We start from the raw sequence: 19,894 nt of genomic DNA, 5'->3' as shown, positions 1-19,894 counted from the left end.
AGCCCAAAATGTCACCTGGGCAGTGGTTGAGAAACTCTGCTCTGCAGCAACGCGCTGTGAGCCCCTGAGGGCAGCCCCAAGCCGCAGAGGGTCCCAGCAACAAAGGGACTACCCCAAGGGGCACTTTGTAAATGTGGGGGCCGCTGCTTTAGCTGTCACAACGAGGGGGACCCTGCTGGTGTTTGGTGGGCCAGGGCTAGGAATGCCAAGATGTCCTCCCATAGTAAAGAATTGTCACGCATGACTTTAGAATGTCCCACTGGACATTTACATAGTGAGAAAGCTCTTCATAATTACCTGAGCCCAAAATCTGACTGTTTTACATGTAAAACATTAAGGGTTTAGTTTGGGGAATTTTTTTTTGAATGTTTTTATTATGCATTCTAAGTTTTTATTTCAACAGCCACTCATACTCTTTAAACTTTCCTGGGTTTCTTGTACAGAATAGTTTCTGACCTTCTTACTTCTTTTAAAACCAAATGTATTCATTAAACATAAAAGCGAGCAGGACTGTCACATCTGCCATGTGGTTGTGCTCAAGCATGAGCACACGGAAACTCACAGTACTTTCCCTTCATTTCTCCTTTACAGTACAGCTGATTTTCTTTTTTGAAGATTGGCACCTGAGCTAACATCTGTTGCCAATCCTCTTTTTTTTTTGGTTCTTCTCCCCAAAGGCCCCCAGTACATAGTTATATATTATAGTTGTGGTCCTTCTGGTTGTGGCATGTGGGACGCCCCCTCAGCATGGCCTGATGAGTGCTGCCACGTCCGCGCCCAGGATCCGAACTAGTGAAACCCTGGGCCACTGAAGCAGAGCGCGCGAACATAACTACTGGGCACCGGGCGGCCCCACAGCTGATTTTTGTTAAGCACGTGTGCAGGTATAACTTTCACTTCAGATTCTTAGAGAAAGTCTTAGAAAATAGTTACCAGAAGCAGAGAGCCCCTGCTCCGCGCTCCCTCTAGCCCCAGTCCCGCCGACGGTGAGATAAGTGAGGCGCTGCCGCCACCTGGTGGCTGAAGTAGAAATGGCAGGCGGACTCCAGTGGAAGGAACTCTTCCTGGCCAAGAATCTCTGCTCGCCCAGGCGTCCTGCTAAAACTCCCCAAACACAGCTTCCCCTGCCACCACCCCGCACCGGACCCCTGCCCCAGACCTCGGTGCTTGATGCTTCTTCAGGGGCTTCAGGGATACAGGAAAGAAGCTGAGAAGCTGAGAAAGTGGGAGCCCTGAGCACTAGTCGCTGATCTGCCACTAACTGGCTGTGTGACCCTGGGCAAGGGCACTGCCCTCTCTGGGCCTTGATGTGTACTGTGAGGGATGGGAAAAAAGTGAAGACCCTAGAGGCCTGCCATACTTGATGCTCTCAACCAGGAGCATCCAGGTTCTCCTGCAGCCTCCTGCCCACAGAATGACCGGAGGGGTGGGCAGGACAGTCCTTCTCCAGGGCAGAGAGATGAATGGCTCCTAAGCTTCCATCCCAATCCTGAGTTCTTGTAAGGTTGCGATGAGCCCCTGACCCGGATCTCCATGCCAACTGCCACTCCTCCCTTGAGGTCACTCCAAAAATAGAACTGCTCTGCCACTGAGTGACCCCAGACGCAAACTCTGACTTCCTAGTGGTTACGGTCTCCCTGCGAGCAGAGGCTGGCTTCCTCCCTCAGAATGGGGACTCCCTGAAGGCCGGGCAGTCTCTCGCCTCCCCTCTCCCCGCTGGGGCTCCCTGACACAGGCTGTGTCCGACCCCAGACCGAGGCCTTCCCAAGGGCAGCCCTGTCTCCTTCTACAGGGTCGCCAAAGACCTCAGGACAAGGTCCCAAAGGCAGCGTGGCCCCCAGTGCTCACACCTGACCCCCCAGGCCCAGCCCCAGGCCCAGAGAAGGCGGCGAGGCAGCGAGGGTTGAGGCGTGTGTAGAATAAATATAACTTTATTCTTTATCCAGTAATCTCAGTGGAAAGTCCAACAGTAACAGGGCACCAGCGGGCTCTTGGGGATGAGACCTCAACCCCGGGGCAAGAGGGCAGGGCAGAGCCAGCTCCCCCAGCCCAGGGGTGCAGGGGGTGAAAGGAGGGGACCCCCTGTGGCCCGTCCTGCGGGGCAAGGAGGGGGCATTGGTGTGGGGTGGGGGGCAGGGGGCAGGCCAGGGAGATGGAGGAAGTCAGGCCAAGTGTGTCTGTCGGCTCATCTGTCCGTTGTGTGTGTGTGTGTGTGTGTGTGTCTAGGGACCCTGTGGGTGGTGCTGGTGGCTGTGAGGCTGGGGGGCCGGCGCCTTCACAGTGGGGGCTGGAGGGCTCGGATGACATGAGCCCTGACAGGGAGGCAGCTCTGCCAAGGACACGGGGCTGAGAAACACACACGGGGATGTTCTGAACGCCCCGTGCTCTGCTCCTGCCCGTCCCTCGTGGTGAGCCCCTCCTCTGGGGGCTGCTCCGAACTTTCCACACCCAGTGGTTAGGCAGAATAAGAAGAGGAGGGCAGGCCTCAGAAAGTCAGTACTTCACAGTTTTAAAGAGAAAACTGAGGAGAAAAGGCTGGGGAGGAGGGCTAGGGGGGTGCAGGGACATGGAGAGAGAGTAGGAGCCCCTTCTGAGCCGCTCCCCTCCCCCAGGACCCACCCCCCTCCAGCTCTGGATCCAGCTTCCCCCCCAGTACACAGCACAGATTCCTTCAGTATAAATGTGCTTAAAATGAAAATTCTTATTAAAAAATCAAAACCAAAAAAAAATTAAAATAAAAACAAAACCAGCGAGAATTAATACCTGGGGGTTGGTATGGCAGGGTATGTACAGGGGGAACCCCCCACCCCTGGCCCACCCCCTCTGTCACCAACCGAGGCAGGGGGGTTCCCCAACCGGGGGGCAATGGCTTGCGAGTTCTGAGGATGGGGAGCCAGGTCCTGGCATTTGCTGGTGATGAAGATGTGGCGAGGCAGGCAGAGGGGGGTCTTGATGAACACGAGGCCCCCAGCCCCATCCTGAGGCCCAGGACCAGGGGTCCTCGCTCAGTTCATGGCCTTGCCCCTGATGACAGCCCAGGCTGCGGGAGCAGGCAGTCCATCACGGCCCAGGCCTCTGTCCCAAGAGTCGCCGCCTCCTCCCTCCCATCCCCCGAAGAAGGGAGGACGGGTGGGGGGCAGGGCTGGCGGGGGTCACATGGTTGGTAGAAAGGCAGAGAAGCCAGGGCACGGGGCGAGGGCTGTGTCCACGGGGCGCAGGCGTCACGGGGAGTGGGTGGCGGGGCTGCTTCTGTTCGAGCTGGGGCTGAGGCTGGGGCTACAGCTGCCGGGTGGGGGGACCAGGCCGCCCCCATCCCGCCCCCCGCCCCCTGGCTGTCCGCTCAGAGTGTCCAGGCCCTCTGAGTTCTCCAGCATTTCCTGGATGAGAGGTGGCATGGAGCCCGGGATCTCCATCTTCAGCGTGATCACCCGCTCGGCCCCTGCAGGAAAGGAGAGGCAGAGGTCAGCACGCCAGCCAGCCCATTCCCCTAGCAAGCAGGGCCCCAGGAAGGAGGGCTGCAGGGTACGGGGATCAATACTGCCCTTATCAGCATCGCCTGTGCACTGAACTCGGGCCTCGGTTGGACATAAGCCAGCCCTCATAAGTCCCCAAGTCTGAGGAGCAGCGGGGCAAAGTGGTTCCGAACTCAGGCTGTGGGGTCAGACGGCCTGGGCTTGACTCTGGGTCCTTCCCACGTGCTGTGTGCTAAGGATTCTCCTGACATCTCAAAACAGCTCTGTAAACACCGTCATTATCCCCACTCTTCAGACGGGAAACTGAGACTCAGAGCTATTAAGCGACCTGCTCAAGGACACACACCCACACAGTCTGGTTCCAGAGCCATTCTCTGCACCACCATGCAAAGGTGACACTGCCACCTCAGAGCTCACAGGCAGGTCACCTGGGCATGGTGGGGTCCAGATGAGTGGGGCATCATCCTGGGTACAAAGATGTAGGGTTTGGCTCGGATATGGAGAGCCTGACCCTGGGCACGGACAGTGGGTCCTGGGTCAGGTCTTGGGGCCCAACCCAGGCAGACCCACAGGGCACAAGTCCAGGTGTGGGAGCCTCACCCTTAGCACTGATGCTTCGCAGGTCTGTGATCTTCATCAGCATCTTGGGGAACATGTGGGGGCGGCTGGGCCTCCGTTTCCGCACATAGACCTTCAGCGCCTCGAGCAGCGGCTCCTGCAGCATGTCCACCCTGTCTGGCTGCTCCAGGTCCTGCCGGTCTGAGGAAGCAGAGATGCCCCCTGAGCAGCTGCCCTGGCCAAGCGAGGAACACAGCCGCGCTCCCATCCTTGGCCACTGGGGGGCGCGCCTGCCCAGGAAAGGCCTGAGCTTCTCTGCTCCTGGGGCCTCCCCACACGGGGTAGTGGAGGGGTCTGTCTGCTGCGAGAAAGCCCTAAGAGGCTCTTAAATGCCAGCAAAGGGGAGCTGGGGATGGGGGTTGCCCAAAGGCTGCCCTAACAGCCCAGTTCATGGGGCTGGGACCCCTGAACACAGGCAGTGCTGTCCGTAGGCAGACGAAGGATGGCCCAGCAGGTCTCCCAATCCCACCCACTATTCTGCACGCCAGCACCACATGGCAGAAAACATAACAATAAAATAATAACAGCCAAGATTTACTAGGTCTTACACTGGGCACACTGGGCCCCATTTATTAATTACCACCTTAATCCTCCCATCAACTTCATAAGGTGGCGACTATTATTGCCCCGATTTTACAGAAACGGGGCCTCAGAGAAGTTCAGCAACCTGCTCAAGGTCCCAAGCTGGCCAAGATTTGGACCTGGGTGGTCTGACCTTCAGGCGCTCACTCTTAAGGCCCCTAGGAAGGAGCACTGCCTAGAAATAGGGAACCAGATGTCAGGTCTCCACCGCCACTCCCTTGCTGTGTGGCCACAGATCAGACTTTGCCCCTCTGGGATTCAGGTTCCCCCTGAGAGGGGCCTGACAGGGGCCAAGGTCCCGTTCTGATCTGATGACCCCTGAGCTTCTCCCTAGGAGGGGCTCCAAGGGCTGCACCACCAGCCCAGACCCTTGCCCACCTCCACAGATGAGGCAGATGGCGCTGAGCAGCCCGGTCTCAGCATCATCCATCTCCAGGGGCAGAAGCTGGTTGGCGAAGGCAAAGACCAGGTCCGTGAGGGGGCCGAAGCCAGCGTTGTGCATCTGGGTCCGGTTGAGGGTCAGCCCGTCTGAGAAGGTCATTGTGTCCTGCTCGGGCGTGTACCGCGTGCAGATCCGCAAGATCTGGGTGCAGAGGATGCTCGAGTTCAGGGACTCAGCCCATCCCTCTAGCACTTTCAGCACAGCATCCACACAGGACCACCTGGCAGGCAGCCAGACCTGTGCCATCAGACAGAAGCTTCTTCAATGATGGAAACATTCTCCACCAGCACCATCCAATACAACAGCCACCAGCCAGCCACACCGTGGCCACTGGGCACTTGAAATGTGGCTGGTGCAACTGAGGAACTGAGTTTGTTTAATTTTAATTAATTTAAATTTAAATAGCCACGCATTGTGAATGGCTACTGTAGTGGACAGTGCAGATCTGGAGCATCCTGCCTCCATGCAGAGAATTTCTAAGGGAAACTAGAATTGCCAGGAGGCAAGGACCACAGTGGATTTATGTCTACAGTTCCCAGGACTATTGCACAGAGCTTAACAAACGTCTATCATCTCCAACTGGGTCAAACCCTGATCCTGCCTCCTGCATCCAGGGCACAGGAGGGGAAGGCTGCCCAGAGACGGCACACTCTGCACCTCCCACTGCGCCCCAGCCCTACGAGGAAGCAGCAGCCTGGTCACTCCCAGGTTCCCCACCCTGGAGGTGGCCAAGAGGGAAGAGATGGGCTGAACCCATCAGGTATGACAGGGAGAAGGGTCCTCCTTCCAGCCTTGGCTTTGCAAGTTCCACTGCCCCCCATCCCGCCTCCAGCCCAGCCCACCCTCGGCTCCACCAAATGTCCTGCAGTCCTCTGAACCCAGCTAGTCCCACACCAGCAGGCCTTTCAGATCCTGGTCCTAAGTTAGGGACGCCCTCTCATGTGCTCCTTCTACACGATGGCCCCTAGATGCTACCTCCTCCAGGACTTTGTCCCTGGGGCCCAGCATTTGTGGCTCTCTCTTCTACAAGGAGGAAACAGCCCTCCCCCATCTCCATCCAGCACTTAGCTCAGTTTTGCAACCTCTGTTTACATATCTGTTACCTCCACCAACAGAAGGTTTTCGAGAGAGGGGATGGTGTCGTGTTCATCCCTGTTCCTGACACCCAGCTCAAGGCCTGGCCACGCAGGGTCCCAGGTGAATCTTTATTACAGACATAGATGGCAAAATGGGTGGTTTGGATGGAAGGCTCAATGGAAAGATGGGGTGAGGTGGATGGCTGCATGTACGGTGAATGGGTGAACCAGTGCCCATCCGAGTGCTAAGTGGCTGAGTGGACTGGTGGACACACAGGGGAGAGGAAGGGTGGATTTTTGGGTGGGTGGGCATTTTGGCAGATCGATTCCAGATGGATGTTTAGGAAGGTGGTGATCTGAGTGGCCGGACATCCTCCAAGGACATGGGGGCAGTGCCCAGTGGGCAGGGTGCAGACCCTCACCAGGATGTCCAGGCAGGCAGCCTTGAGGAGGGTGATCTGGTCAGCAATGGTGAGGGTGGTGAAGCCGGGCAGTTGCTTGGCGAACTCCACAGTCTTAATGATGCACTTGGTGGAGAGTTCACTGAACTTGTCCCAGAGGTCAATGTCCAGAGAGACACGTTGTTCTGAGCTGTTGTTCTGGGAGGATGGCGGAGAGTGAGGGCCTTCTCCTCAGGGCACCCATTCTCAGCCTGCCTCCACCGCCCCCACAGGCCTGCCTCACTTCCCGAGAGCTCCTTGAGAGAAGGCAGCAGGAGGAAGGGGAAGTGGGAGAAGAGAGGGACGTGGAGGCGGAGGCAGGGCTGAGGAGGCGCAAGCCCGGCAGGAGAAGGGGTGCCCCGCCCCGCCAGGACGGGGGAAGCCGTACCGTAGTGTATTTGCCCAGCTGGCAGAGGGCAGGAAAGGTTTCCTGGTGCGCTTTGCGCACCTTCTCGATGAGCTCCCCCACCTCCGGCGTCAGTGTGTAGCTCTCTGAGCACTCGGGCTTGGGCGCCTCCTTCTTCTTCTTGTTCCGGTCATTCCTCACGGCTGTGGAGGGCGCAGACCTGGCCATTAGCGGGCAGGTGCGGGCATCAGTCCATCCCCACGCGAGCTCCTCCCACCAGACAGAGAGCCGCTGGCTGCGGAGGTCACCCAGCGGGGGCACACACACACGGGAACACCAGGCAAATGTGCACACACACATATGAGTGCACAGGCAGGCAAGGTGTCAACACACCGTCCACCCCTCCACGCCCACCTGACCCACACGCCAAGTCCTGCCCAGGGCCCCACAACCACAGCACATGGGTCCCTCAGCCAGCCCACCGTGCCCCGCGCTCCCACACATTGACTCCAGCCCACACTCCAGGTGTGCAGGTGTCCCGGGCCAGAAGCAAGTGTGCAGTGTTCCATCTGCGTGCTCTGCCTCCCCCGCCCCCGACTCCCTCTGCTTCCAGGAAGGACCAACTCCTGCCTCCACTGGCCCCCAGCCCTCCTGGCAGCCCGTCCCTGGGAGGAGCTCCAAGCAGCTCCTCCAGCAGGCAGGCAAGGAGGAGGGCTCCCCAGCCTGAGAGTGGGGGGCCAGGCGGGAGAATCTCTCGGCCCATTAGCCGGGGGAGCTGACAAATCACCAGGGGCGCTGAGCCGCACACACCACTCGGCTTTAAAGAAGCGATGGGGTCGTTACCAGCCGATTATCCCAGACACACAATCACTCACAGGGCCAGTGGTGGTGGCTGCTGACGCTGGAGGAAGAGAGGGTGGGGGTGGGGGCCCGGGGAGGGGGCAGCGGGTTGGGGGGAGCTGGCATAATTTGGAGATCACTCATGTCGATTCTGCAAATTCAATAAAGTGCAAGGGAGAGAAGAGAGAGGGAGAGGGAGAGTGGGGGGATAATTTGGGAAGAGAAAATTGCAGCTGTGACAAGACGTTTATCATTCGGAAGCTTTAATTCTATTGAAATGGCAGCTGCTCAGCTCGGGGGCACAGAGCAGCCGGAGAGGAGGAGGGAGGGAAAGGGGGAGCAGGCGGTGGGAGGGAGAGGGGGTCCCCATCCTGGTCCTTCTGCACTAGAAAGCTCTGGGAGTGGAAGGTAGCAGAAGCAGAGGGAGGAGGAGGTGCTGGGGCCCCAAGGGAAGGGTCCAGGGCTGCGGGTCCCAAGCTGTCACCTGCTCTGCAGCATGGAGCCACCACTTCCTGGGCTCTAGACATTGCAGCCCGTGTCTCCTGTGGCAGGAGGTGGCAGGGTGCTGCAGGGCCCCTCCACTCCTGTCTGGGGCTCCTCGCATGCCCCCTACATCCCGTCTCCACTTCCCTCTTCCAATGCCCTCCCCACAAAGAGCTAGGGGTCTTGCAGCGCCCTCCCCTACCCCATCCCCCAAGGCTCAGGCTCCATGGCAACGGCCACGCAGACAAGGAGGCGTCTGTCAGCGTCATTTATCTCTGACATCATCAATCACCGGTCACCACGGCAACACCCATGATTCAACATAAGAGGGTCTCCCTGTCCAGCCGTCCCTCCCTCCCTCCAGTGGGCCTCAGCTGAGCCCAAACTGGAAACCCCGTTCCTCTGGGATCTGAGAAGTCCCAATTCTCTCTTCCAACTCCACGTCCCAGGCTTCACCAGACAATGGCTTTTAGATCCCCGTGCCAGCCGCAACACCACACAGACACTAACACCAACCAGCACCCCTCAGCACAGGCCCTTCCCGAAGACGCACAATCCAGAGGGACTCAGGTATGCCTCTGAGCCCAGCCACAAAGCCAAGCAGGGCCTGGAAGCCAGCTGGCCAGGAGCAGACACACACACAGACATGTGCGAGCACACACAGCCAGCCCTGCACCAACAGGCACAGCTGTCCATACACGGACACACAGCTGGCTAGATGCAGACAGACAGACAGTCCCTTGAGCCCACACACCACCCCAAGGGCATGCAAGTGCACAGCCCTACACACTCACACCCCTGCTCCCCAGCCTTCCTGCCCGACAAGGCCGGCCCCTGGCCCGTGGCACTCACACTCCCTGGACATGCCCACTTCGAGGCACTTCTGCAGCCGGCAGTACTGGCAGCGGTTCCGGGTCACCTTGTTGATGATGCAGCTCTTGTCCCGGTGACACGTGTACACCATGTTCTTCTGGATGCTGCGGCGGAAGAAGCCCTGGGTATGGAGGGAAGGGGTCAGGTCAGCCACACCCACCGCGGGAGCAGTGCGGCCTAAGGCCCCCACCCAGAGCAGGTGGCCAAGCCAACTGCTGCCCCCAAGCCTGTGGCCATCACCTACCTGACCAAGCCAGGTAAGGTGGGGAGAATGGTCCACCTACAAGAATACCCCCAAGAGAATCCCAGCACCTGCCTCTACACTGCAGGTGGGCAGGGGTCTTCCCCCAACCTACACCCACACACCCGGCGCTTCCTCCCTCCTGGGGAAAAGGACCTCAGGGCTGCGAGTGAGGCAGGAAAAGGGGGAGATGGGGCCAGACAGGAGAGGGCAGGGCTCCAGAACCCACGGCCCTGGGCTCAGAGTGCAGGAAGAGAAGGCAAGCACAAAGAGGCCACAGAGGGACACAGGCTGACCAGAGAGATGGAGACGAACACACACTCAGAAGCAAGGCAGCAGACACACGTTCACCAACCAGGCAGATGTGCATGCACTGATCACAGGGAGACCCAGGCAGGTCAGGGGCTGTACACTCGGGCGAACCAGAGAGGCAGACAGACAGACCAGGGACAAACTGGAACAACCAGACAGGACGGGCAGACATACACAGTCTGAGGACTTGCACTTTGCCCTTGATCTGTGCCCTTTGTCCCACACCTGAGGATAGCCATTCCACACCAAGGGGCAGCCCAGTGCCCTAAGCCCCAAAGCTGTGCAGCTTCTGAGCCCCAATCTCTAGGGAAGAAACAGGCACAGAGGTTCTGGCTCTGCAGAGAGGAGGAAGAGAGGCCAGGCCCACTGCCGGGAGGGCAGCAGCCACATCTGCGCCCTGGAGCCTAACATGCACACAGGGAAATGCAGCCAGCCAGCGAGCAGCCCACAGCCTGGGCACCTGAGGGAGAAGCCAAGACAGGGCGCCCACTCCAGACTGCCGCCTGCCAGGCTGCCGCGGCGAGGTTCAGGCCAGGCCGCCGGGGACAGGCCTCCTGGGTCCCCAGCCAAGAGCCAGTCGGCAGCCAGCTCACCATGGCAACCTGGGCAGCGGCAGCAGAGTGGGTGTATGCCCTGCCAGCTGGAGGATGAAGACAGGGCAAAGAGCTCAGGCAGGAGAGGGACCTCTGGTTTGGGGGAGCCCTGCTCATTTCTGGGGGAGTTCGATTGCAGGCCTCTTCTCCTCCAAGGCTGCTGCCACCTTCTGCATAGAAGCAAGATCAGCAGCTTAGGGACATCCCCGCCCCCAACAGCATACTCCCAGGGCACGGCAGTGGGGACATCCCATTTATCTAATCAGGATTGTCCTTCCCAATGACCCTCTCAACTCACCTTGCAGCCCTCACAGGCGCTGACCCCATAGTGGTAGCCTGAGGATTTGTCTTGACAGACAAAGCAAGGCTTATAGATGCGGGGGAGAGGGGGTGGCGAGGGAGGGCTGGGCACTATCTCTTCTGAACTGCTGCTCTGGGTCTCGATGGCTAGAGAGAGAAGACGGAGGGGAGGTTAGAGACCGGGGTCGCCATCCTTAATTCCATGCCCACCCTGCCTCATCTCTCCCAGGAGCCTTGCCCAGCCTCATCACTGATGCCAGGATTCAAACTCTGGGGTAGGGACACAGTCTCAAGAAGCTGGTACTTCCCAGCCAAACTTGGGGAATGAGGCTGCCAATGAAGCCGCAAGCACCCCATCACTCGTGCCGACTTTCCCAGGATCCCCCCTTCAAAACCAGAAAGATCAGATGATAAACCATGAGATTTGTATGTGGACATGGTGACATTTGGCGGGTGAGGGTGGGGGTCAGCCCTGTTCTAAAGCCCTGGGCCCTGGGTGGCCTGGCACGATGTCTCCACGTTAGGAAGGAGTTAAGCCCTGATGAGGAGGGAGGGAAGAGGACACAAGCTGGGGGCAGAGGAAACTGGGGTCAACAGGATATTCAAAGCCGGCCACTCCCCCACCCCCTCTGCTTCCGCTCCCCCCCTCCACCCGCTCCCCTCTCCACCGCCTCTGCCAGAAGCCACAGCCCCTCCTCCACCCAAACAATCCCCTGGCCGAGGACCCAAGGCAGGGTCCGCAGAGTCTCGCAAACGTTGGGGCCAAGAGGCAGGGACTCCCTGAGATAAGCAGGGGGACTCCCTAGAGACAGGGAAGAGTCCCTATGGGCACCGGAAGCCCACTGCTCTGGGTGCCCCGTCTAGGGGGAAGCAGCATGACAAAGGGGGTCTGTTCCCATCAATGCTCTGTCTGTCTGGCCTCAATACTATGTCCGGGTTACTACCCCCCTCCCCTCCTGTTATTCAGCTCCAAGAGGGCAGCCAGGAGGGGTGACCCAGCCAGCAGGAGCAGTCCCCACTAGCCAAATCCTCCCCAGTGTCTGGCCTCATGCCCATCACCCCAGGCAGAACACAGCAGGGCTGGATGGGGGCTGTCTGTGCCCAAAACCTGGGCAGCTGGGGGTATACCATGCTGGATGAGAACTATGACCGAGGCAACCCCAGATTCCCAAGGGGCCACCCAGCATCCTCCTGAGACCCTAGCCAGGTCCACCTATCCAGGTCCAAGGAGGGGCAAGGACGCCTCCCTAAATAGGTAGAGCCCTATCTCTTCCCACACCTCAAAATCCTACCTAGTCTCACCCTAAACTCTGGCATACAAGGTTCCGAAATTCAAAGCGGCCCAGAGCTCCTGGCCCAAGCACTTACAGCCGTGAGTCACATGGCCCCAAATCCAGGCAGAGAGAAAAGAAGTGCATAGACGCTGGGGGCTGGCTGCGTGTTACCACCCTCCCCCCTTACATGCAGACACACCAGGACTGCCAGGCAGGCGGTTGATGACCGGGAACCTGGCCAACGACCTTGGCAAGGCCCTCCTGGCTCTTAGTAGGGCCTGGGCACCAGTTCCCCAGTCAGCCTGGCTAACCAGCACTGCTGTGGTCCCATGTCCCCATCCCTGCCCAGAGGCCAGCCTGCAGCAAAGGAATAGTGGATGCCCACATCCTCACCAGTGCACAGGCTCTTCACTGACCTAGCCCAACGTTCAGCTCCTCACTCGACACCAAACTGCCCTGGCCTGGTTTTCCCCTACCTCACTCTCCCCAGGCCCGACAAGCAAATCAGACAGGCGAGAGGCCTGAGAACAGCTGCTGGGGGGCAGGGTGGGGGGCCTGGGTGAGGCCAGGAGGCAGAGGGGTGAGCGACAAAGGAACCCTTTGTTGTGCTAAGTTTTTCCAAGACGTAAAAGGAGTAACAATAGACAATCCAGACTGGGGGGGGGGGGGCGGGGGTCAAGGACAAGGGTGTAGGGGGACTGTGGCCTAGAATCCCAGTCAGCGTTCCAACAGGCAGAGGATGAAGGCCCTGACCTCCCCTCCCATTCCACCCTTTGCCCAGGGCTGGCCTCCTCCAAAGCCCCACCTCTAAGATGGACCAGATAGGAAGAGGAGAAAGGACAGAGAGAACTTTGGGGTACAGAGTGGGGTGGAGGGAGGGGAGGGGTGCATGGGGAGACACACAGGATACTGGGATGAGGGACAGACAGCTTTAAGGTCAGGAACTGACTGGAGGGGCAAAGGCCCATAGAAATTCAGAGCTAAGGCAAAGTCCAGAGGGCGTTTATGGAGCTGAAAGAACATGCTTTTTAAAATTGTTTTTTGGCAGGATGGGGGAGATGACCCAAGGTGGGGGCTACAGTTTGGGCTGGGCGAGGCTTCCTTTTGGCCCACTCCAAGCAGCTGGCTGCCTTTGAGACTGTAACACCCTCTGCACACCACCCCCCCACCAGCACGTCCCCACCTGTCACCCAGGTAACAGCTTTGAGGTTTCCCACTGTGCCCTTTGAACCTAGAGCCCTGGCCCAGTCCTCACCGTCCCAGGCCTCCAGCCAGCAAAGCCTGGGGCACTCTGGCACCCTCACAGCCTCACCAAGAGTTAATACACAGCTTTAACTCTGCACACCCCACCTAGTGGGGAAGGACTGCCACGGCCTGGCCCCTCCCCACTCAACTCCCTCCCCAGAGGCTCAGCCCACAAATCTCTCCTCTTCCTGCAGAAGGACGAAGCTGGAGAAGCACCACACCTTCTCAGCTCAAAGGTCCAGGGCCCAGCGGAGGGCTGGAACCGGCTCAGGAAGCCAGGCGTCCCCTCTGCCAGGGTCCCCTCCCCCGCCCCCCTCCGGGCGGGCAGGAGGCGCAGAGCCTCCGGATTCCCCACACCCCAGAGCCGTTCGCAGGCTCGCACAAGGGGCCGGTTTCCTGGAGGAGATCAGCAGGAAATCAGCCGGGCCCCCGGCCAGCAGCTCCCCTCCCAATCCAGCTGGCGCCCGCTCCTCCGCAGCTCCCCTCGCAGCCCCTAGGGAGGGTTGGGGAGGGGGCGCAGGGCCCTCGGGGCCGCCCTTCCTCCTCGCCAGGGGAGGGTGGGGGTGGCGCTGGGGGTAGTACGGGCGGAAGAAGGCCCCTGGCCCAGCGGCCGATAAGCATCTCTCCCCCTCCCCCCACTCCGGGCATCCACGTGCTTCACATTCTTGGACGTCTGGGAGCGGGTGGAGGCGTGAGAGGCGAGATTGGTGGGGGACAGACGGGGAACCACATCCTGTGTACCCCTTGTCCTCTAGTGCCCTGAAGCAGGGCTCGGGGAGGGAGAGGCAAGGTCCCCACGGCCCTGCAGGATCCAGGTCTCCTCCCCCAGCCAACCTGCTGTCTCTTCCCACCTTCGGTGGAGGTGGCAGGAGAAAGTGAGAACTTGGTGGTTGAGAGTGCTGGAGGGCTCCTGTCACCAGACAACCTCCACACACCAAGGGGTTCCTTCCAACGCAGTGGTAGACAGGGTCAAGTCACCACCCCTGGCCTCCAGGTCCTTCCTGTGCCTCAGAACAACCTCCACACCCACCATTCCCAGCCCACAGCCTTGGGGGTGAGCCCACTGGCACCCCACTGGCATATGCACATCTACATGCAGACTCCAGGAACTGGGAAGCCCAGGCCTCTCACTCTCCTCCAACCCAGACAGGCCGTAGGGAACAAGGCTCCACTTCCCCATTGCCTGTGGGCTCCACTCTGCTTCTCCAGCTCCAGTTTGGGGCCAGGAAGAGCTGAGCTGCCCCGACCAGCAAAGGAAGAGTCAGGGCTAGAGCCCAAGGTCGCAGATCCCAGCTTCCTCCCAGTCCTCTGGCAAAGGTGGCCAAGGTGGTGGAGGGGGTGACCCTGGCAGCTGTGCCCCAATTATCCCACTTTGGGGGGACACCTTCCTCCAGCTCTGGGAGGATAGAAGAATGGTCCTGGTGTCACACCTCTCACCTCTCCCTTTTTGCCAAAGGCAACCGATGCTCACACCCCGTCTCACCCCATCTCCCAACATCTCCCACCGTCTGCAGCCCACAGCCTCCCAGCCGATCTGCCCCAGAGGCAAAGGTCGGAGGCTGGACAATAGGAAAGGCTGGGGGTGAGGTGGCTCTGAGAGGGGCAGAGGTGGGGTGTCTCTCCACCTCAGGTCTGTCTTCCTAGAGTAAAGGGGGTGGGAGTTGCCCTTCAACCTTCTCCAATCTTCCTTGCCCCCAGAGACCCACTCCACTCCTGCTCCCTGGCAGGCCGGGGGGAGGCAGCCAGTCAGGGAGGGTGGCAGAAGCTCCAGAGAGGAGCTGAGCAGGTAGAGGAAGAAACTCGAGCCGGTAACAATAACCCCCTAGGGCAGCTCTCTCGAACTCAGGTACACCACCTCCCAGCTGGAATGAACACGTCCAGGTGTGCACCCCAGGCGCTCACCGCTGGTGCCCAGAGCCCCTCTTGCAGAGGAGCCGGAACCCAGACAGGGGACAGCGAGGAACGAAGGTGAGCAGGCTGCCAGAACCCCAGGGTTCTCATCAGCGCCCCTCTTAGAAAGGGATAGCCCAGTGCCTGCCCCTATCCCCAAGTGAAAACAAGGTAACAAAAGGACGTGGCTTGGTTGGGAGGGGATGCATCCTCATTTCCAGAGTAGCCTCAGACCCACAAAAAAGAAACTCATGCCCCAGAGAACAAACCAGATTAGGATTAGGGGGAGTGGGATTTCTCCCACCAGAACAGCTTCTCCCCTCCATTCCCAGGGCAGAAGCCTCAAAAATGCCAGCCAGTGTCTAGGGCCAGGACAACCCTCAGATGGACGTGCCCCTCCCCAAGATGAAAGGGTTGGTTAGGATGGCAGACGGGTGTCTGATGAAGTTGCCCCTTCCTGCCACACCCCACTGCCAACACCAAAGACACGGAGCGCTCCCCTGACACCGACTCTAATAACACAAGGGGAAGGGCTGGGGGCAGCAGCTGTCGCACAGGAGGAGGTCTCCCCCAGGCTTTGGCAGGGGTGGGGTCAGGGGAAGAGGCCCCTCCTCCTCGGGCAGACAAGCCCGCAGATAGGACCTTTACCCTACCCTCCAGGGTGGCAGAAAGGACCCCTCTCCTGTGAAACTACAGGATACCAAGCACGAAGATATAAACTGGAGGCAAAAGGCTTCATTTCCCCTGCAAGCCGTAGAAGGAGAGGAGAACAAATGTTTCCTGAAGGGAGGAACCCCCAAAGTTCCTCAGTCCTAATATAACACAAACAGTGCCCAGGGTTACTCGGGGCAGTCCAATTGTCCAGCAAGGGCACCCGAGTTTCAGCCAGATAGACGAGGGAAAGTGAAGGGTAGAGACAAGACCCCCGCCACGCCCCCAGACCCGCATCCCACGGTAGAAGGGGAAGCCCCACCGCCCACCCCCACCCCCAGCTCCCACAACAGGAGAGGGGAGGCCGGTACCTACAGTGGTTTGAGCCATTCCAAAGCGGAGTCCGGAGCGGGGTGGAGTAGGGACCGGGGGCGGGGAGCCCCTTCTCCGGGAGCAAACAAGCCCGATTCTGGTTATAAAAATCCACCACTAGGAAGGGATTGGGGGTGGGCGTAAGGCCCCCCACTTCTACACTCTCGTACATCTTCCCCGCGGAGATAAGAGGTCCGGGCGGGGACGTCCTGCACGACGCCTCCCTCACTCAGGCGGCGGCGCCATCCGAAAGAAGCTGGGGGCGAGGGGCACGTGCCCTCGCCCCGACTGGCGACCCGGGCAGGGAGCAGCCCTCTGCCCGAAGTCCAGCGTCTAAGTCGGCCGGCCGCTCCGCCAGCGCCAGGTGAAAAGCGGGGAAGTTGTGTGTGCCGGGAGCGGGGTCCCTCGGCTCCCCCCGGGAACGCCCGGCCGAGGCCCGGGAACTCAGCCGCTTCACCTCGAGGGGGCTCCCGTCTCGTGTCTCATGGTGTCCAAGGCAGAGTTCGCGGCTCCCCAAGTGCGCCGGCCGGGGGCGGGATCGGCGCGGGGCAGGGGGGTCACCGAGCACTTCCTCCTCCCCGCCGGGGCTCCCTGGCTTCTCCGGGCGAGGATTCCGGGTGGGGGTGGGGAAGGCGCGGCTCCGCCTCCGCCAGGCCCGGGGCGGCCGGCCGTCGCTCGGTCTCCGGCGCGCACCGCCGAGGCCCCCCGGCCCGCGCGCCCCCTCCCCTGCGGCCCCACCCCCTTTCCTCCGCCCCGTCCCGTCCAGGCACCGCCCCTGGCTTAACCCTTTCCCGGCGGGTCTGACCGCAGTGGGCGAAAAGCAGGGAACTGAGAGCGAGAGGCGGGATGAGGATAGGCGAGTGGGGGGAGCCTGGGAAGGGGGAGGAGAGAAGAGGGGACGGAAGCGGGGAAAGGCTCCAGAGGAGGAGTACGCGGAGTACAGACGAAGGACGGGTACGGGGAGAGGAGGGGGCTGCGCGCGGAGGCGAGGACGGAAGAGGGGCGGGCGTCTCCCCCACCCTAGTTCCGGCGTGGTTTGGTCCCCCGTGGTTTGGTCAGTCCTTGGCCCGGCGATACCACGGCGGGGAAGGTGGTGGGGCGGAGAGGAGGGGGGTGGTCCCGGTGTCCTCCCCCTAACACACCCCCCCACCCAGCCCCGGCCTCATTTGCCTAATGCAATGCGGCTGAACTCTCGCTGAACTCGCCTGGCGGCGCCTCACCTCCGGGTGACCCACCCACCGCTGCCCGTGACATCACCCGCTCGCCAGCCCGCCCGCGGAGCTCGCCCGCCGGCCCCCTGCCCGACTGAGCCGGGCAAGCTCCCCCGGGGACGCGGAGAGCGGCCGCAGGAGGCGAAGGGCCGCGGTGCGTGTGGCCAAGGGTTAGCGCCACGAATGTGGCGTGCCAGGTGTCCCGGGTGTGACATTGTGCAGCTCGGGCGCTGTGTCGGAATGAGACACCCGGCTTGTGTCATTGTCTGTGACATCATGTGTGACTCCGGCCGCCCGCCCACCCGCCGCCGGAACCCGACGCGGCAGCGCGGGTGCTCTGGCACAAACGCGCGCAGAGGGGGCTCCCCTCCCCACGCTCTGCGTGCTTCCGGCCAGCAAAGCCCCGCCCAGGGTGTCTCCCGGCCGCGGGAACAGGATCGACCCCCCACCGCACAGCCCAGCCCTGGAGAGAGAAAAGGAGGAGCTGGTGCCTTCCAGCTGACCACTTCCTCCCCGAAGCCCTCTTTCATTGGAAGAAAGGTTTAGGTTGGATAGGTCCATTAAAGAGGGGATGCCCCCAGAGGAGAGGGTATCCTGTTACTCCCTCTGACCCTGCTGCGCAGCTCCCGCCCTCTAAAAAAGGGATGGGAATTCACATGCTTCCCAAGGATATTCTTCTAGAAGCTAGGCTGTTTACCTACGTTGTCATTTAATCCTCACAGCAACTCCAAGAGATAAGTGGGCATTATTCGTATTTTACAAATAAATAGGATGAGGTTTCAGCAACGCTAGATGGGTTGTCCAAGATCACACTACTAATTAAGGGTGAAGTGAGCATTTGAATTTTCTGTAGCCAAAGCCCATATTCCCACCATGCCAGGCAGATTCAAGAAAAACTATTTTCTGAGCACCTCCAACAGAGATACCCTGGTGAGCCTGCCCTTGCAGACCATATGGAGCAACAGCCATTAAGCAAATAATCACAAATATATATAATTGCAAACTCAGATAATTGGTATTATGACACAAGTATAGTGTGCTTTGAAGGAGAATTAATGTAGGTACCTAATTTAGGTTGAAGGGTCTGGGAAGACCTCAAAGCAGAGACGTAAAGAAAGAGGAGAAGTTTGGAAATTAGACAGAGTAGGACGGATTGCAGTTTCAGCAAGAGGAAGACCCTATGCAAAGGTCCTGGGGTTGCAGAAGCGTGTGAGTTCATCCAAGGAACTGACAGAGGACTAGGGTGAATGGAGTATAAAACTCAAGAGGAAAAGGGGCACAAAACCAGACTGGAGACATGGGCTGAGGCCAGACCAGGGGGGCTTGTTGGCCTCAATAAAACTGGATTTTACCCTAAATGCAAGGAGAAGCCACAGAAAGGTTCTAAGCAGAGCACAGGCAAGATCTGACTTACAGTGTTGTAAGATCTTTCTGTCAGCTGTGTAAAGAATGGATTGTAAGAAGGCAAGAGAGACCACTTGGAAGTTTCTGCACCAGGGGCCGGCTGGGTGGCGCAGCAGTTAAGTTTGCACCTTCCGCTTCTCGGTGGCCTGGGGTTTGCCAGTTCAGATCCCGGTGCGGACCTGGCACCGCTTGGCAAAAAGCCATGCTGTGGTAGGCGTCCCATATATAAAGTAGAGGAAGATGGGCACGGATATTAGCCCAGGGCCAGTCTTCCTCAGCAAAAAGAGGAGGATTGGCAGTAGTTAGCTTCATTAGCAGAAGATTAGCTCAGGGCTAATCTTCCGCAAGAAAAAAAGAAGAAGAAGAAGTTACTGCACCAGTCCAGCCGGCACACGATGGTAGCGCAGCCTAGGAAATGCAGTGGTGATAGACAGAGGAAGGTGGATTCACAAGACATTTTGAAAGTAGAATCAAAGGAGGGGGAGTGGGAGGTAGCAAAGAGGAGTCTGGTACGTAGCTTGTGCAACAGCAAAGTTCCTGAGACTTCAAAGTAGAGAAGTTTCCTGAGCTGGTGGACAGGTGGTTGTGGGGCTCCAAAGTGAGGTCTCCCCTGAGTGAGGTGTAGGCTGCAGGTGGAATGCTGGGGTCTGGGGCACAGACGCAGGCCTTGGCAGTGCATAAGACTGCTGGGGAAGAGGGCAGACTGCTTCCATGGCCCTGGTCTCTGTCCTGCCAAATGATGTAGCCCCTGGGTACCAGTTATGTGGGAGGCTCTGTGTTCACAGCTTCCAGGTACTAAGGGATCTGCGGTGTCCCTGCCATCAAAGACCTGGTGATCAGGAAGGATTACAGATGATTACAGCTCATGGCAGGAACTAGGTGGGGAGAAGTCACTGCGTGGTGGAAAGATGAATGTTGTCTAAGAGAAAAAATAAGGACCCACAGGCATTCAAAGGAGGGAGGGAGAGTGTGGCAAGGAAGGGGGAACATCTGTGAAGGTTTCTGGGAAGAGATGGCATTTAAGATGTTCCTTAAAGGATGGATAGGATTTCCGGAGCTGAAGAAAGGGACAAGTCGGGGTGAGATGCCTGCTCTGAGCAACAGCAAGGTTGTGAGGCAGGTCAGAGCAGAACAGTGTCCTGGGGCAGTGGGAGAAGAGCGAAAAAGGAAGACTCTAGCCGGCCACTGGGGGTGGGAGGACTCGGGTAGCCACTGTTTGGAGGCCTGA

The 19,894-nt window shown here is 59.3% G+C and overlaps 1 protein-coding gene across 6 annotated transcripts in view; it reads right to left on the bottom strand.

Annotated features, from left to right (window-relative positions):
• Window positions 1-2,681: 2,681 nt before the first annotated feature.
• The window catches only part of RARA (retinoic acid receptor alpha), a 43,587-nt gene continuing 26,374 nt past the window's right edge, over window positions 2,682-19,894 (bottom strand). For 3 of the 6 annotated variants that reach the window (XM_046676581.1, XM_046676579.1, XM_046676580.1), the window contains exons 3-9: window positions 10,618-10,766; window positions 9,153-9,294; window positions 7,020-7,180; window positions 6,614-6,790; window positions 5,052-5,256; window positions 4,074-4,232; window positions 2,682-3,439 (exon numbers count right to left, since the gene is read on the bottom strand). In XM_046676581.1, the coding sequence (XP_046532537.1) occupies window positions 3,222-3,439; window positions 4,074-4,232; window positions 5,052-5,256; window positions 6,614-6,790; window positions 7,020-7,180; window positions 9,153-9,294; window positions 10,618-10,766 (1,211 nt within the window). In that variant the 3' untranslated portion in view covers window positions 2,682-3,221. Of the gene's footprint in view, window positions 3,440-4,073; window positions 4,233-5,051; window positions 5,257-6,613; window positions 6,791-7,019; window positions 7,181-9,152; window positions 9,295-10,617; window positions 10,767-16,050; window positions 16,975-17,271; window positions 17,447-19,894 lie in introns of those variants that run through there. The other 3 variants (XM_046676583.1, XM_046676582.1, XM_046676584.1) reach the window with 3 other exon arrangements.

This window comes from Equus quagga, chromosome 11, assembly GCF_021613505.1.
Source record: "Equus quagga isolate Etosha38 chromosome 11, UCLA_HA_Equagga_1.0, whole genome shotgun sequence".
NCBI lineage: Eukaryota > Metazoa > Chordata > Mammalia > Perissodactyla > Equidae > Equus > Equus quagga.
This window is presented reverse-complemented; position numbering and strand designations above follow the sequence as displayed.